This window comes from Abramis brama (assembly GCF_963993115.1).
Source record: "Abramis brama genome assembly, chromosome: 22".
NCBI classification, from domain to species: Eukaryota; Metazoa; Chordata; class Actinopteri; order Cypriniformes; family Leuciscidae; genus Abramis; species Abramis brama.
This window is the reverse complement of record NC_139984.1, coordinates 6,545,367-6,562,467: the sequence shown is the minus strand read 5'-3', so window position 1 is coordinate 6,562,467 and position 17,101 is coordinate 6,545,367. Positions and strand designations below refer to the sequence as shown.

General features: G+C 35.8%; 1 protein-coding gene across 7 annotated transcripts in view; it reads right to left on the bottom strand.

Annotated features, from left to right (window-relative positions):
- The window catches only part of utrn (utrophin), a gene marked incomplete at its 3' end in the record, with an annotated part of 239,702 nt that overhangs the window by 133,561 nt on the left and 89,040 nt on the right, over positions 1-17,101 (bottom strand). For all 7 annotated transcript variants that reach the window (XM_084099868.1, XM_084099871.1, XM_084099870.1 and 4 more), the window contains 3 exons: positions 9,957-10,162; positions 3,946-4,100; positions 2,406-2,595 (listed from right to left, as the gene is read on the bottom strand). In XM_084099868.1, the coding sequence (XP_083955994.1) occupies positions 2,406-2,595; positions 3,946-4,100; positions 9,957-10,162 (551 nt within the window). The remainder of the gene's footprint in view (positions 1-2,405; positions 2,596-3,945; positions 4,101-9,956; positions 10,163-17,101) is intronic.

Sequence of the window (17,101 nt, the reverse complement as noted above, 5' to 3'; positions counted from 1 at the left end):
AATGAATGAATGAATGAATGAATGAATGAATAAATAAATATTATATATATATATATGAAGAGTTCAGATGCAAAAGCCTCTAAGTGCCATCTGAAATTTTCTTTCATTTTTATCAAGCTCGTATATTTAAGTTCAATAATTTCACTTAAATGGCAGTGCAAATTACCTATTAATTGTCATTTAAGTGAAATTACTGAACTTAAATATACGAGCTTTATAAAAATGATCATTCTAGAAGAAAATTTCAGATGGCACTTAGAGGCTTTTGCATCTGAACTCTTCATATATATATATATATATATATATATATATATATATATATATATATATATATATATATATATATTTTACAAATACAGAGATTAAAAAAAAAAAATATATATATATATATATATATATATATATATATATATATATATATATATATTTTTTTTTTTTTTTTAATCTCTGTATTTGTAAAATAATAATCTATTATATTTTTAAATGCAACAGTTCATTAAACCTTCACAAAAATAAAATTTTGGCTGTTTAACTTTTTTAAGTATAATTAAGTATTATATTTGATACATCAGGCTTTTATGGCTCATAAAGTATGATATAGTGTGAATACGGAGCTTATACTTGAGAAGGAAAAACACCTCAAGTCACAAAATGAGCAAAAATGAGCAATTTAGTTTTTTTTTATTATAAATAAAATAATTTATTATTAAATAATGTTTTTATTTATTTTTATTTATAATATATATTTTCTTTTATTATTATTTTTTTACTTCATCGGAAAGGTACTAAATTTGGTAAAAGTTTTGGCACTTGCCATGTGAACAAAATGTAAAAAAAAAACAAAAACAAAAAAAACATGGACAAAAAAGTAGTCACACTTGTAATCCAAAAATTAGCGAATTTCGAATTTCATCTAGTGGAAACGTTTGGTACTGCGCACAGACCATTTTTTTATATATATCAACCTCAGATTAGGAAAATAGCTTGTTTAGATTTATGGCTTTGATTTTCTTACAGTTTGAGAGCAGAACATATTTTTCACGTATTTTTTTTATTAGTTTCACTTTATCTTTTTTTTTTTTTTTTTTTTTTACGTCAGGAATAATCGTGTATAATAAGTGTTGTCTTAAAAAAATAGACCAAACTTGAGTCTGTGCTCAAAAGCATTCAAGATTATTGACCGTTTAAGTTGGAAATTTTATTTTCAGGTCTATGCTCAAAAAGTGATTAACAGGTAATAAATGGATCATAACTATTCCATAAATATAATTTAGTACCATAAAATCCCAGAAACATACAAAATATTAAATAAAAAAAAAAACATTATCTAACTAAAATATAGTACAGTATAAATTTTTGAGCAGTTAAATGCTTAGTTTCAAGTTGCTTCAGTGCAGTAAGCAATACTCTTGAAATAGCGCTCAAAATATAAAGTAATTCTTACATTTACTTCTTAAAAAACAGAAAAAAACTTCACAAGAGTCACATGAACCACAAGCTAAAGGAGGATGTTTTTACAATTATACTAGTAGGCATTTCACTTATTAAAACAGTCTAAACTATCAATCAGACGACAGAAGGTCTGTAGTAGATTGTGTACAAGTTTTGATCATGTTGACAATTTAGAGACCATAGAAATTTGCTTTCTAGGCCTAGGTAAAATCTTCCGATCAAATGATTTCAGGATGAACTGAGGACTCAAGGGTGCAAAACCTCTCATTTGTTGCCGAGCAACAGAGACAACAAAAGATGACTCAATGCTTTGGTGCGACTTCCGCATTTCAGAATTCAGAGTCGGGAGAATAAAACGACACACAAGCGGATGTTGTACTGTAGTGTAGTGTGTGTAGGCTTCTGAATGTTAGTAGGCAGTGAGAGCGGCTGATATATCCTCCACACGGTCGTGATTCGAGTCGACGGCAGATAAAGAGATCAAACTGTGATGCATGAATCTCACAGGACTATCACAGACTCGGCAAAGAACCGTCGGAGGAGGGAGAAGAAAAGGAAGACACACACTCTTTCTCAGCTGAAGTGATCTATAGCTTGATTACGCGTACGCTGCGCTGTGGCTGACGTGGAAACTAATGAGGACTGACAGGGAGATAATTGAATATCGTTCACACACACTTTAGTGCCTGTATGTCCCAGATTTGTCTACATCACAGACGGCACTGCCCAGAGTCAACACACGACCGCATCACGCACTTCACAGAAATAGAAAAAACACAACTGGCGTGTGCTAACTGAAAATCACAAGCTCAAATCTGATTGGCTGGCTTTGACTGAGCCATTGTCATGTGGTTGGTCATTTGACATGTCTCTTCCTGTTAAAGTGGGCGGGTCTTGGCCAGAACAAGCTTCCCACATGGACATAAAGGAATACAAGCGTGTACAGTTCTTACCTCGAGCTGAGCCTTCAGCTCCTTGATGTGGGCGGAGTCCTGTGAAAGCCCCTCCCTCTGGGCGGAGCCTGATAACACGTTGACTGTAGTCTCCGCCTCGTGGAGCCACTTCAGGAAGGACTCGAGCTCACGGAGGGACGCCTGCAGGCTCTTGAGCTCGGAGTCCAGAGCGGCCTGGCGGTCGGACGCCCTGAGAACAGCACACCGCCGTAAACTAGACTACATATACTTATTAACATATGCATATTTAATTAACATTTGTGCAGTTATTATAGTGATGGTAGTACTCATGAAAGCATAACTACGGGATTATTTTTCATCAATATTGTGATAGTAGCATTTATTGCCGTGAGAGTGTAATTACGATCATATCCCTATATGATTACAGTGGCATTCTACTGTAATACATGCATCGCTATAATTAATGAAACCATAATTATGGTTATGGTTCAATATCACTATATTATTATGCGAGCATTGTTTTAGCATTTATTTTCCACAATATTTGTAAAAGAATAATGCATGTAATGTTTAAAAGAGCAATATTATTAAATTGGAATTTATTAGTATTTATTTAATAATATTTATAAAAGCATAATTAATGTAGTATTTAATATCACAATATTATGATGGGGGCATTTAATGGCATTCATTGTCACAATACGTGTAAAAGCATACTTATGGTAGCATTTATTACAATAATATCACAATAGTATTTATTGACATAATATTTACAAATGCATAATTACAATACAATTTATTACTCACTGTATGTTATTAGTATGTTAGCACTTTGAGAGAGAGACTATAATTATGGTAATATTAATAACATCAATGATATCATGGTAGTATTTATTATGACAACATTATTACAATAGTATTTAGTATTGATATGTTATTACGGTAACTATTTATTACTAAACTATTATTATGGTAGTATATGTTATATAGTATTGTGAGAGCATAATTCTGGTAATATATATATATATATATATATATATATATATATATATATTAGTGAATATCTGCAATATTCATGAGAGCAAAGTTAAAGTAGTAGTAATTATCACAATATTATGATAATATTTTCACAAACATTCATAAAGCACAATGACAGAAATATATTATTAATATATTATATATTAACATTATTACAATCATAATTATACTCTGGTACTACTGTTATTATGCTATCACAAATACTGCTGTAATAAATACTTATGGTAGCACATATTACCACAGTACTTGTGATAATAGCATAATTATTATGGCAGTATAGTACCTCATTATTTGTGATAATGCATAATAACAAAGGTATTCATTACCATAATATTATTATGGTAGTAATAATTACCACAGCATTACATGCAGCAGTAATAATAACAGTTATTGACATGTCATCATTATCTCTAAGTCCAGAAGAGTCTGTGTTGCGCTAAGTGTGATATCTGTATATGACGTGTGTGCTTATGACACATCGTTTCAGAGAGTGTGTGCGTATGATTCACTTCATACATAAATACAGTGAGTATGCGCATACCTGTTATTGACACTGTTCCACGAGGCGTTGAGTTTGTCCATGAGCTCTTTGACCTTGCGCGTGTCATCAGCTGCATATTCCTGCAGAAGCTGATTGGACAGCTCATTAAAGGAAGTCACGCTCTCCTGTCCTCGACCGAGCTCCTGCAGGAACGCCTGACAACAGAAAGAAGTCAATGAACATAACTACAGTCCAAACATCACAACAAAAGCACAACTATGACAATGCAAGTGGAGTCACTGTAGACGTCAAGATGCGGTTTGATTCAGGTGTGTTTGCTGCTGCAGACCGAAGGACACCGAACCTCAAATGACTTTAGAAAATCGTTATCAACAAAGTTAGATCTTTATTTCTAACCTAAGGCAAACACTATCTACTCATGTACAAAACATTTGAATAATATATGAATACCAAACAATAAGCCAATGAAATTATGGCTTTAGCAGCCCCTACAGGTCAGCTGCAGTGGTGTGTGTGTGCGTGTGTGTGTGTGTGTGTGTGTGTGTGTGTGTGTGTTTCTTTAAGCAGACACTTCAGCTCAAACACTTGTACTGTAGTCACATTCATTCATAATTTAATACAACAGAATGCAATGATTGTTTTGAGGATTGATTGATTTCTGAGAGACTGACGAGAAGCCTTTTTTTTTTTTTTGTCTTGTGAAAATATTGTTAATTTGGTTATATGTGGGATTTCAAACAGGATTTGAAATTTAAAGCTGAATTTTATGTTGAACAGTTCAACAGCAATTTTATTTAGGTTTAACAGCAACTTGCTGTTTTGCGAACAGTTGCACGTCTTTGAATTTGAAATATTTACAGTAAAATCAGGCCGTTTCTGACAGTTTTGGCACCCTGGATGAGATCCCCATAGATATCATATATAAACGCTAGATGTCTTATGGCACAGTCACTTCCGGCATCACCGTTCGGCCACCACAAACCAAACCGTTTGAAAATCGGTAGAAAATTGAGCAAGTTATGGTTATTTAAAAGTACATGCACCATTAAACGAGTGAGCGAGCACACTGTGGCAAGATGGCCGCCACGTGCGGACGTCGACCTCCATTGGCCAGTAGCGCGCACGAGACATCTAGCCTTTATATATGATATCTATGGAGATCCCTTCCCTCCTCACATCTTAAACACTCAAAACTTACATAACTATGTTTCTAAGCACTGATTTGATACCTTTTACAAATTACATAAATAAGCGGTCTCTTAAAAAGCACTGAAATTATTAACCAACTTAAGTTAAAGGGGGCGGTGCCCTCTTAAAAGCCAGACGGCGCTATCCCTCTGATCATGCAGAACACTGGACCTTTGTCATCTGCGGTCCGGCCTAGTTTAAGGAACATTTGATAAATCCCTATCTTTCGAAACCCACATCAAATCACTGACCAAATCCTGTTTTTTTCCACTTACGTAATATTAGTAAATTGAGGTCTGTGGTCTCTCACTCAGAACTGGAGATGCTCATTCATGCCTTCATTTCCTCCCGTATTGATTATTCTAACTCACTTTTCTCCTCACTTAACAAATCTGTTCTTCATCGACTGCAATCTATTCAAAATTCTGCTGCTAGGTTACTCACTAGATCAAACAGGCGCACCCATATCACCCCGATACTTTGCTCCCTTCACTGGCTTCCTGTAATTTACAGGATCCAATTCAAAATTCTAACCATAACCTATAGGGCTTTACATGGCCAGACCCCTGCTTATCTTGCTGACATGATTCATCTTCACACCCCTCTCCGGTCTCTCAGGTCTAATAACCAAAATCTGCTATCTACGCCACGCACTCGTTTAAAGACATGTTCGCCGCTATGGCACCCAGACTGTGGAATGCTTTGCCAACCAGTATTAGGTTTGCTGAGAATGTGGACAGTTTTAGGGGACAAGTGAAGACTCATTGGTTCAGGTTAGCTTTTGGGTAATCTCTGTCCTTTATATATTGATCATTTTATCTGTTTTATTTTATTTATTTTAGTCTGTTCTTTATTATGTTTTATTGTCTATTGTAAAGCGCTTTGTGACCTAGTCTGTGAAAGGCGCTTTATAAATAAATTTTACTTACTTACTTAAAAAAATTGGATGAGAAAATCCACATTATAAAAATAAAACCACAAATGTGTGACATTAAAAAGTGTATAAATCACTAGTTTTTCTTAAGTAACGCTGTCCAGCAGTGACGCCGGCAGGTAAAGTTACAGTCTGCGCCTCCCCTGAGCCCGTTGAGTTTTAACAGACCCCCTAAAGCGAGCGCTGGGTTTAGTGTGGGGTAATTGAGAATGAATGGGGGAAAGTCATGTGAGAAGAGGCAATGCCTCCATCGTGACATGACTGGATATAATTGGTCAAATGGAGATAAACCTCTCTTAACCACTGTAGTGTCTGGACCATTCAGACACACAATTATTCATTATATTTAATAGGGGTGTAACAATATATCGTGTCACAATATATCGCAATACAAAACTGCAACAATATGTATCGTGGATAGTGACAATATGTATTGTGTATAGTTGTGTATAGGAAAAAATTCAAGTTTTCAGAGTTTTAGTTTCAGTACTACATTGAACTACTATATATAATGTTGAATATAATGTATAATAATGCAATGGGGGAATATTTGTGGGTCTTGATAATGCCAAATGATGATGTTACCAGTAAAAAGTGGCCTATATTATTTTAAATATATCTAGTCAGTGAAAGAGTACAAGAATATTCGTCTAAAATAAATGTTTTCAGCTTCAGAATCATGAATATTGTTATTCTGTTGTCACCATTTCATTTACACCCGCAATGTAATACCAAATTTAGCATTTTAAGCAACAGTACATTTTTTGTTAACCTTTTATCATATGTCTTGGAGTATCGCAATAATATCGTGTATCGTGAGTTCAGTATTGTGATATGTATCGAATCGTGACATGAGGGTATCGTCACACCCCTAATATTTAATGAATAATCCAGAAAACCCTTTCTCCTAACAAGCAAAATATGTGTTAGAGTTCTGTGAACTACCCCTGAACTGCAACTAACACCCAGGCAGAACCAATTATTATTATTATTTATTATGGGGAGAGTAACTCTCACTCCATTTCCCCAAAGGAAAGACACATAAGGCCCATAAAAAGGGACTACTTTCCATTAATTCATAGGCAAACCTATGAATGGACATCTCCAGGACATTGTATGTAGGATTATTACTGTCTTGTATAATATGTTGTATTGTATAATGTATTATGCATGCTTTATGATAGAACACTACTTAATGTAACCTCATCGGTTTCATTTGCTTTCACTTTCCATTTGACCTATTTTTGCATGATTGTGTGTATGTGTTTGTTTAGATTAGTTATGTGTTCGTGATTTAGTTAACTAAAACTTTAACTCACATTCATGTGTGAGTTTTGATTCTGGTCGCTACTTGTAAATTAACGTCCCTTTAAAGATGCATTCATGCTAAGAAAGTTATTTTTCTGTGGCCACGAAAAACATCCTCTGAGAGTTGATAGACGATCGATACTGAGTGTTCGCTGGATGAATTGATTGATATAATTTAATTAACAAGATAATTAATTATTCATATTTCCCTTTTGAGCTAATTTGGCACACAGCCAACCTTTTGAAGCCCCTGACACTCAACCTGCCCACGTGAAACTCAGTGCTTATAAGCTTATGACGAGCTTGCATGCTTTGAACAATTTGGGTCATCGCCAGAGCGCACATATCTAACTAATTCATAACGACATTTGCTATTTGTATCATTGATTTTCATTTTTTTGCAGCCAAAAACTTAAAAGTTGTTAACAATACAATGAGTTTAAATGTAGGATTAAAGATTAAAAATATGAGATAGCCAATGCAGATATTTGATATTGACATTTTACTTTTTATTTAGAGCCAATTAAACGTTCAGTTCCTTGCTGTCATGTGTTGCTACAATCTGACAGTCACATCAAAACTTTGCTGCTGAGCTTGAACAGCCGTCCAAAGATGCCCTTTTTATTTAAAAACAAGTCATGAAAATGACTGATTACGGACAAGAATTTAAAAATGAAAAGATAAATACATAAAAAAATTAAATATGATTGACGTGTTTGGCATTTATAAGCAATAATGTGTATTTGACAGTTGGATTTCGTAAAAATGTGTAGCGAGCTGTTGATAACCACATCAAATTAACATATTTTAGAAGCTTCTTGAGCCACAAAAAGATGTGATGCTGTCTGTAATTATAATCCAGAAATATGGCTTTTGTCCATTTATCTTATTAGGAGCATCTCCATTGACTCTTTTGTTCCCAACAAGCCCACAAACATAAGAACACATTGAACCTCGTTTAAAACAGTTTTTGTTTTTCATTTATTTACTGTGCTCGGAAAATATATTTGAATTCATCAACTTTGAGCTACTTTTAAGTACGCCACTTTTAAGTTTGACCGTATTTTCGTTTTTGGTCAAATTGCCTTTTGAATGGGAGTGAATGGGGCACTTCTATGATAGCATCAAACATCGCTGTTTTTAAAACACTAAGAAGGCTCGACACAACAACTGGAACTTTGTCTGTCAAAAGTAGTCGAATCGAATGCAAAATTCCTGACAAAATTCCAGCCACAACATGAAACTTTGCTGGAAGTATCACCAGGGGCTCTTCACATGAACTCCAGCATTGAGAACATTGTTTGTGTTCACAGAGTTTACTAAAAAGAAAGATTTTGCCCCAAGCACTCCCATTCGAAAGGCAATTTGGCCGAAAACGAAAATACGGTCAATCTTAAAAGTGGCGTTTCCATTCTAATTATGCTTTTACACGAAAGTTTGCCTCGGGTAGATTAACAAAAAGAGCCTAGGTTGCATTTTGGCGAGAGTTACCCTTTCATTTGGAAGACAAACTGTGCATGCTGAGGAAATAAATAAAAAATGATTTAAGGCGATTAGGCGATAAGGCCTAAAAAAAGAGAAGCCATTCAAGCTTGCTGAAGTGACAAAGAAATATTGGAAGAACCTGAGGAAGAGTGAAAGAGTCTTTCCCAGAGAGATATCAGACTTTCTTAAAGGAAGATATAAGAGCAGGTTACAGGGACCATGATCAGATTAAAGTGTCCCTATGATCCCTGCTGAAAAATGTCAATTACTTAAGCTGTAATCCAAATTTATCCAATTTGATCTGCAGTTCTTTAATTAGGTTGGATGATTAATCAAAATTTAAACACATTTGAAGTGTTTATTTAATAAAATATGAGACAGTTCTATTAGAAAAGCATTGTGGGCTTAATTGGAACATGTACCTTACAAAGCCACTCCAGACTTATAATTAAATAAAGCAATTCAATTTTGTCAGTTCCTGACAAAACATAACATGAGTTTTTACTCTTCAATGAAATACCCACTTTAGTGGAAGACTTGAATATCTATTAAGAAAGCATGTTCAACTAAGATTTGGGTGAGCTTAAGGTCACTTCCCACATTCATTAAATGACAAAAGGCCTGATGGATTTCTTCAGTTTGCTCGACTGCAAATCACACTGATCATCATATATTTCCAACACAATATTTCTTAGTTGTAAAGTGCATGTCTCTGCAACATATAACTAAGTTAGGACATCTCTCTAGCTTTTTTAAATGATTTAGGAGACCAAGACCAAGTCTTGTATTTTGAACTGTAAGAACCAGAGCAACATAACTGCACTTAAGGGGCTATACACACCGAATGTGTTTATCCATTCCACTGCGCTACTTTTCCATTGATTTTCAATGCAAACATGCTAGATGGACGTGTTTAGCTGTTGCGCTCACGTCTCGCATCTTTTGCAGTGTCTCGCGCATGACTCAGCATTTAAAGCACAGCGCTAAGTTAAAAGAAGTTCAACTTTTTAAAAACCTTGCATTGACTTTTCTGTTCCACTGACCAGCATCTTGCGTGTTTAACCAAAAGAACGAACCTCTCACTGAGTGAAAGGTAACAATCAGAAGTAATATAGGTCAAAGGTCAAGCTCTCACCTTGTTGTCACTGATCTGTTTGGTGAGCGGCTCTCGGCTCTGTTGCAGCAGGTTATGGAAATGCATCTCGTTTTGACCAATAAGAGCCTTCACATTCCGCCTCTGCTCCTCCCATTGGTCGCTGTGGCCGATCATGTGGTCCAGCTGCAGAAGCCGCGCCTCCACGCCGTACTGCGTGTTGTCCCATTGGCTGCGGACCTTCTCCACTGACACAAAGCAGGAAAATGTTAATTGCTGCAGTCCATTTTATATAATTTGAATGATTTTTTTAATCAGTTTGAATGATTGATTCGATGACTCAAAGACTTCATTTGTTTCATTACTAGATGAATCAGTGTTTTTGAACAAATCTCTTGAATGAATGATTCAATGACTCACTCATAAAGACTTCACTTGTTTCATTACTGGATGAATCAGTGTTTTTGAACGACGTTTTAACAGTCATTTGTCGCCACCTACTGGTGTAATGATTGTAATCGATAAAATCGTTATTTGAAGTGCCATGTTACTTTCCAAGGGTGATTTGCTCTATTTTGCACTACCGTAGTGTTTATATCCGAACTACACACTTTTATCCCAGTACTTTGATAATATGAATATTTATAACAGAAATAACCATACTGTGTGGTTGAAAGGACTGTTTGTGAAGCTGTTTCACACCTATATATATATATATATTAGGGCTGTCAAAGTTAGCGCGTTAATAACGCGTTAACGCAAAATCATATTAACGGCACTATTTTTTTTAACGCTCGATTAACGCAGCGCGTATTTTCTGTTTAACCCGTGGCCTAAAACCTAGTTGGAGAAATGGAGATACACAGTGTTGCCAACTTAGCGACATTACAGACCCATTTAGCGATTTTTTCCCCTTCAACAAAGCGCCCAAACCTTATTTAGTTTCTGAGAATCTACCGGTACCGCCGGTACTGCTCTCCCAGCACGCGCGCGCGCGCGCCTCTCTCTCTCTCTCTCTCTCTCTCTCTCTCTCTCTCTGCGTCTCGCGCGGAGGAGCAGCGCTTTAATTCAGTTAAACAGATATTATGTTGCTTCTCTAATTTTACATGCAAGTATAGCCGAAATCAGAGCACAGATATTGTCTTTATTTTATGTGTATTTGATTTCACCAGACGACGGCTCGATTATCAGGATTTTTTTGCAGATTAACATCTTGGAAGGGAGAGCTGGTTCCCACTGAGCAAGGGACGTCTGTGGACGTACAAAACAGGTTGATATCAAGTCCGTCCGTCCAGGCCATGATCTGAACGTCCATTGACAGCCAGAATTAGTCGATTAATGACACTGAGAAATTATGTTCAATCTGGCCATAATCTAAACGTCTACTGACAGCCAGAACTAGTTCAGAAAAGACGTTCATACTGGCTATAATCTGGACGTCCGTTGACATCCAGAAACAGTCCATAAATGACGTGAATAAAGATGTCCAATCCGGTCATAATCTAAACGTCCACTGACAGCCAGAACTAGTTCAGAAAAGACGTTCATACTGGCTATAATCTGGACGTCCGTTGACATCCAGAAACAGTCCATAAATGACGTGAATAAAGATGTCCAATCCGGTCATAATCTAAACGTCCACTGACAGCCAGAACTAGTTCAGAAAAGACGTTCATACTGACTATAATCTGGACGTCCGTTGACATCCAGAAATAGTCCATAAATGACGTGAATAAAGATGTCCAATCCGGTCATAATCTAAACGTCCACTGACAGCCAGAACTAGTTCAGAAAAGACGTTCATACTGGCTATAATCTGGACGTCCGTTGACATCCAGAAATAGTCCATAAATGACGTGAATAAAGATGTCCAATCCGGTCATAATCTAAACGTCCACTGACAGCCAGAACTAGTTCAGAAAAGACGTTCATACTGACTATAATCTGGACGTCCGTTGACATCCAGAAATAGTCCATAAATGACGCGAATAAAGATGTCAAATCTGGCCATAATCTAAACGTCCACTGACAGCCAGAACTAGTTCAGAAAAGACGTTCATACTGACTATAATCTGGACGTCCGTTGACATCCAGAAATAGTCCATAAATGACGTGAATAAAGATGTCAAATCTGGCCATAATCTAAACGTCCACTGACAGCCAGAACTAGTTCAGAAAAGACGTTCATACTGACTATAATCTGGACGTCCGTTGACATCCAGAAATAGTCCATAAATGACGCGAATAAAGATGTCAAATCTGGCCATAATCTAAACGTCCACTGACAGCCAGAACTAGTTCAGAAAAGACGTTCATACTGACTATAACCTGGACGTCCGTTGACATCCAGAAACAGTCCATAAATGACGTGAATAAACATGTCAAATCTGGCCATAATCTAAACGTCCACTGACAGCCAGAACTAGTTCAGAAAAGACGTTCATACTGACTATAATCTGGACGTCCGTTGACATCCAGAAATAGTCCATAAATGACGCGAATAAAGATGTCAAATCTGGCCATAATCTAAACGTCCACTGACAGCCAGAACTAGTTCAGAAAAGACGTTCATACTGACTATAATCTGGACGTCCGTTGACATCCAGAAATAGTCCATAAATGACGCGAATAAAGATGTCAAATCTGGCCATAATCTAAACGTCCACTGACAGCCAGAACTAGTTCAGAAAAGACGTTCATACTGACTATAATCTGGACGTCCGTTGACATCCAGAAACAGTCCATAAATGACGCGAATAAAGATGTCAAATCTGGCCATAATCTAAACGTCCACTGACAGCCAGAACTAGTTCAGAAAAGACGTTCATACTGACTATAATCTGGACGTCCGTTGACATCCAGAAATAGTCCATAAATGACGCGAATAAAGATGTCAAATCTGGCCATAATCTAAACGTCCACTGACAGCCAGAACTAGTTCAGAAAAGACGTTCATACTGACTATAATCCGGACGTCCGTTGACATCCAGAAATAGTCCATAAATGATGCGAATAAAGATGTCAAATCTGGCCATAATCTAAAGCCTGACAATGTAACTGCTAAATACCAAAGTATTGTGGTATTACATGTTTCTCACTGACACACTCATAACTCTTCAAGATCTGGCTTAAAGAAAATCCCAAGCTTCCTACTCATATTTTCATCATTGTGGCGGCGTTCATGTGTGTTCAATTTGTAAATACGATCTTTATGATACAGGTATATCTTGAATGCATCAATAGCTCTAGTTTAGGGACAATCCATACAAACAATCTTTACTAAACAGACTGTCACAGTGAGAAGATTTTTGTCCTTTATCAATGCTAAAGGCCTAACCACTGCAGTTAATACCATGCTGTTAAATAAACGTCTGTAGACAAGTCTTAAGGTTAGGGTTAGGGTTAACCTTAACCCTTAATTTCTAACCCAGACCCGGTTTCACAGACAGGGTTTAGATAAAGCCAGGATTTGTCCTTAGTTCAATTTGGGTATTTCATTATAGCTTTTAAAAATGTGCCTTAGAAAAAAAAAAACATTACTGGCGTGCATCTTGAGACCAAACAATGGCACTGCCATAAGATATGTCAGTACAAGTTGCTTTCAGGTAATACAGCTCAAACATGCATTTTAGTCTGGGACTACAGGCTTAAGTCTTGCCTGTGAAGTGTGAAACCCAGGGTATTATGTTGTAACTTGTATACAATTATGCCAATGTTACCAAAGTGTTGCTTTGGACAGAGGATTAACCCTAAACCAACAGGTTGTGTACCAGTGCCACACAGGGTGAAAAGGGATGTTGACATTATTAGGCATAAGAGTGTTTCTAAAGGAAAGGTCAAGAATTTGTGAAAGTGTAAAAGGGTCATTATGGGTCACATGAATGTAACTGTCACCACCATGATACCAATTCATTAGATTTTCATATAGATCTACATACAGAATTGTATATGAATATATGCAGTGTTTGCTCTGTTTAATATACTGTTTGCTCTATTAAATTGCGCTTTATCAGAACAGTGGTAAATAAATATTATATATGGTCAGTTACTGTAAGTTCTTACAGTATTTTTAATCTTTTATTTAATGTTTAATTTTTAATCATGCACTGCAATGAAAAAACAATTTAACCAATTGATTAAATATAACAGCCAGTCTACAAATACAACCAAATAAATAGCACATTATATATTTTATATATATATATATGTTCATATTTTCCTGTAATTGCAATGTTGCCACACTATTGGCTGTCTCTCCTAGCTGTTTCGAGCATGATTGGTTATTCTCTGTTTATTCTGACTGTCATCCAGGAATCTAGCCAATGACAACTATGCGCGCCTTTACGAGTCAAGTTTGAATAAACGTCAGTTGAGTGAGTCGGTGTTTGCTTTGCTGCTGCGCGGGATCTTCAATATTAGCCTATTCTGTGGGTCTATGGTTTTACGTCGTTTAAAACATGGATTATTTTACATCGGACTGCTAATTGTTTATTTTGAGCGAGTTGCTGGGTGTTGCTGGATGTAAATGAAGAACAAACAAGGGATATGGACAAAGAATTTTAACAACGGACATATTGCAATCTACGGAAGGTAAAACTTTATTTTATACAAATTCTGCTACATCAAGATATAGTGTATTAAATTGAGAATCTAAACGCGATTAGCGCAATATTATTAGTGCATACGGTATTCCAATGTATTTATGTTATGTGATGATAGCATGTGTAACTTGTCTAACTTATACTTATTAGTTTATGATAAAAAATAAAACTCAGCATGGGAGCTTTACAACGAGTGAACTGAGAATATTGTAACTTATCTTTAGACAGAAAGGAACTGTCACAGAATCTGCAAACTAGGCTGAATCGTTGATCGCGGGATGGCTAACCGATCAGTTAAATTAACGAGTCTTAATAATATGTTTTGGAGCTGGTGAGTCAATTTTGCAAGCTTTTGCAAATGTCTCCGTTAGTAAGTAAAACCAATAACTAATATTGATGTGTATGTGTGTGTTTCCTTCATGATCCAGGCATTTTGGGAATAAATATTATCCAGCCACACGATGTTCAGATGCGGTGAGTATTGTCATAAAATACACGTGAAATAGAGGCAGAACATGTAAATCTGCTCAAATGCACTGAACACACAAGCTTTATCTTCTTGAGTTTACAGGCCTAGCTGACCCAAAAATAAATGTCTTTCAAAATGAAAGTATTTTCAAACCTGTATAACTTACTTTTGTGAAACACAAGAATTTTGGGAATAAAACAACTGTATTCATTGTATGACAAAAATAAAAGGCATTTTTCAAGATATCTTAATTATGGTTCTACATAAGAAACTCATACAATTTCAACATATGGGTGAGTAAGCTACATAATGAGATAACTATTTTTATTTTATTTTTTGGATGAGCTGTTCTATTAGTTCACCTCAAAGTTGAAAATTGTGTCATCATTTACTCACCCTCAAGTTGTTTCAAACCTGTATGAATTTCTTTCTTCTGCTGAACACAAAGAAAGATATTTTGAAGAATGTCTGTAACTTGGGTCCCATTGACTTCCATAGTATTTTTTTTTCCTACTACGGAAGTCAATGGGACCCAAGTCTGTCTGTTTACCGACATTCTTCAAAATAAATTTCTTTGTGTTCAGCAGAAGAAAGAAATTCATACAGGTTTAAAACAACTTGAGGGTGAGTAAATGATGACACAATTTGAGGTGAACTAATCCTTTAAGGACATTTGCTAAATTAACCATGTTTTTTATTATAGTGTAGAAACCATGTTTTTATGGTGGATTGATTACAATAATTTATTAAGTGAGTATAGGAGCAGGCTTCACTGCATATATTAATAAACTTTTAGAGTGCTGGCCTGGATAATTGTAATACGTAAAATAGGAAAGAGGCCGCACTATGCATAAACTTTTATTTGCAAAAATGCGTTTCGGCGCGTGCAAACTGATGAAGGCACGCGCCGAAACGTGTTTTTGCAAATAAAAGTTTATGCATAGTGGGGCCTCTTTCCTATTTTACATATTACAATAATTTATTACCATTTGGTTAGTGTCGCAAAACATTGTTAATTTTTAGTAAGGGTTCTCCAGATTTATATAATACTTATAGAACATTAAAAAATGGTCCTATGTTACCCGGTCAATAATCCTATTAACACACTTTAAAAAAAAAAAAAAATTAGATCAAGCATTGGACTTACGGAGCAGAATAGGCACCAACAGAGAAACAAGTCCATCAGTAGTAAGTATCCACTGCAGTATCTGGTTACACTTTATTTCGATAGTCCACTTTCACTAACATGTCAACTAACTCTCATTAGAGTATTAGTAGGCTGTAGTAGACAGTCAATAGACTGGTAGGTTAAGTTTAGATGTTAGGATTCGGGTTAGGAGAATAAGTTGACTTGTAGTTGCCAAGTAACTTATAGTGAGTAGAATGTCTGTTGGGGGACCAACAAAACAGAGTGTTAGCAAATATTAAGCAGACAGTCTACTAATACTCTAATGACAGATAGTTGACATGTAGTTGCAAAGTTACTTATAGTTAGTAGAATGTCTAAAGTGGACTATCGAAATAAAGTGTTACCCAGTATCTAAATCCACAGTCAATTTTAAAGGCACAATGCACTCCGAAATTAAAAAATGATCTCTTTTTTTCTTCTCTCGTGCCAATCCAGATGTATATCTGACTTTCTTTCCACAAAGATTTTTTGAAAAATTATCCATTATTGTAAGCCAATATAATGCAAGTGCATACGCCAGAAACTTCATACAGCCTACTCACAGCTTGCTGTGTTGTTCACACAAGATGTTTTCTGCACTTATCATGTGAGCTTTACAATGCTCTTGGACTTTTTCGACCTTCAGCATTTTGGTGTCTATTCACTTGCATTATTTGACACACAAACACAAGAGATGGATAATATTTCTAAAAGTCTAGTTTATTTTTTCTAAAATAGCCTATGTGTTTTCATCCGAAGAAAGAAAATCATATACCTTTCGGTCGGCATAAGGTAGATAAAATGAAGGGGGAATCAGTTTGCTCTCCTTTACCTAGTATTATTTATAAAACTTACATGTGATTTAATAAATGTACAATTAAAGGGGTGTTCCAAGCAAACATCTAAATCCCTTCACAAAGAGCCCTTCCACAAAAGGGTTAGCAAAGGG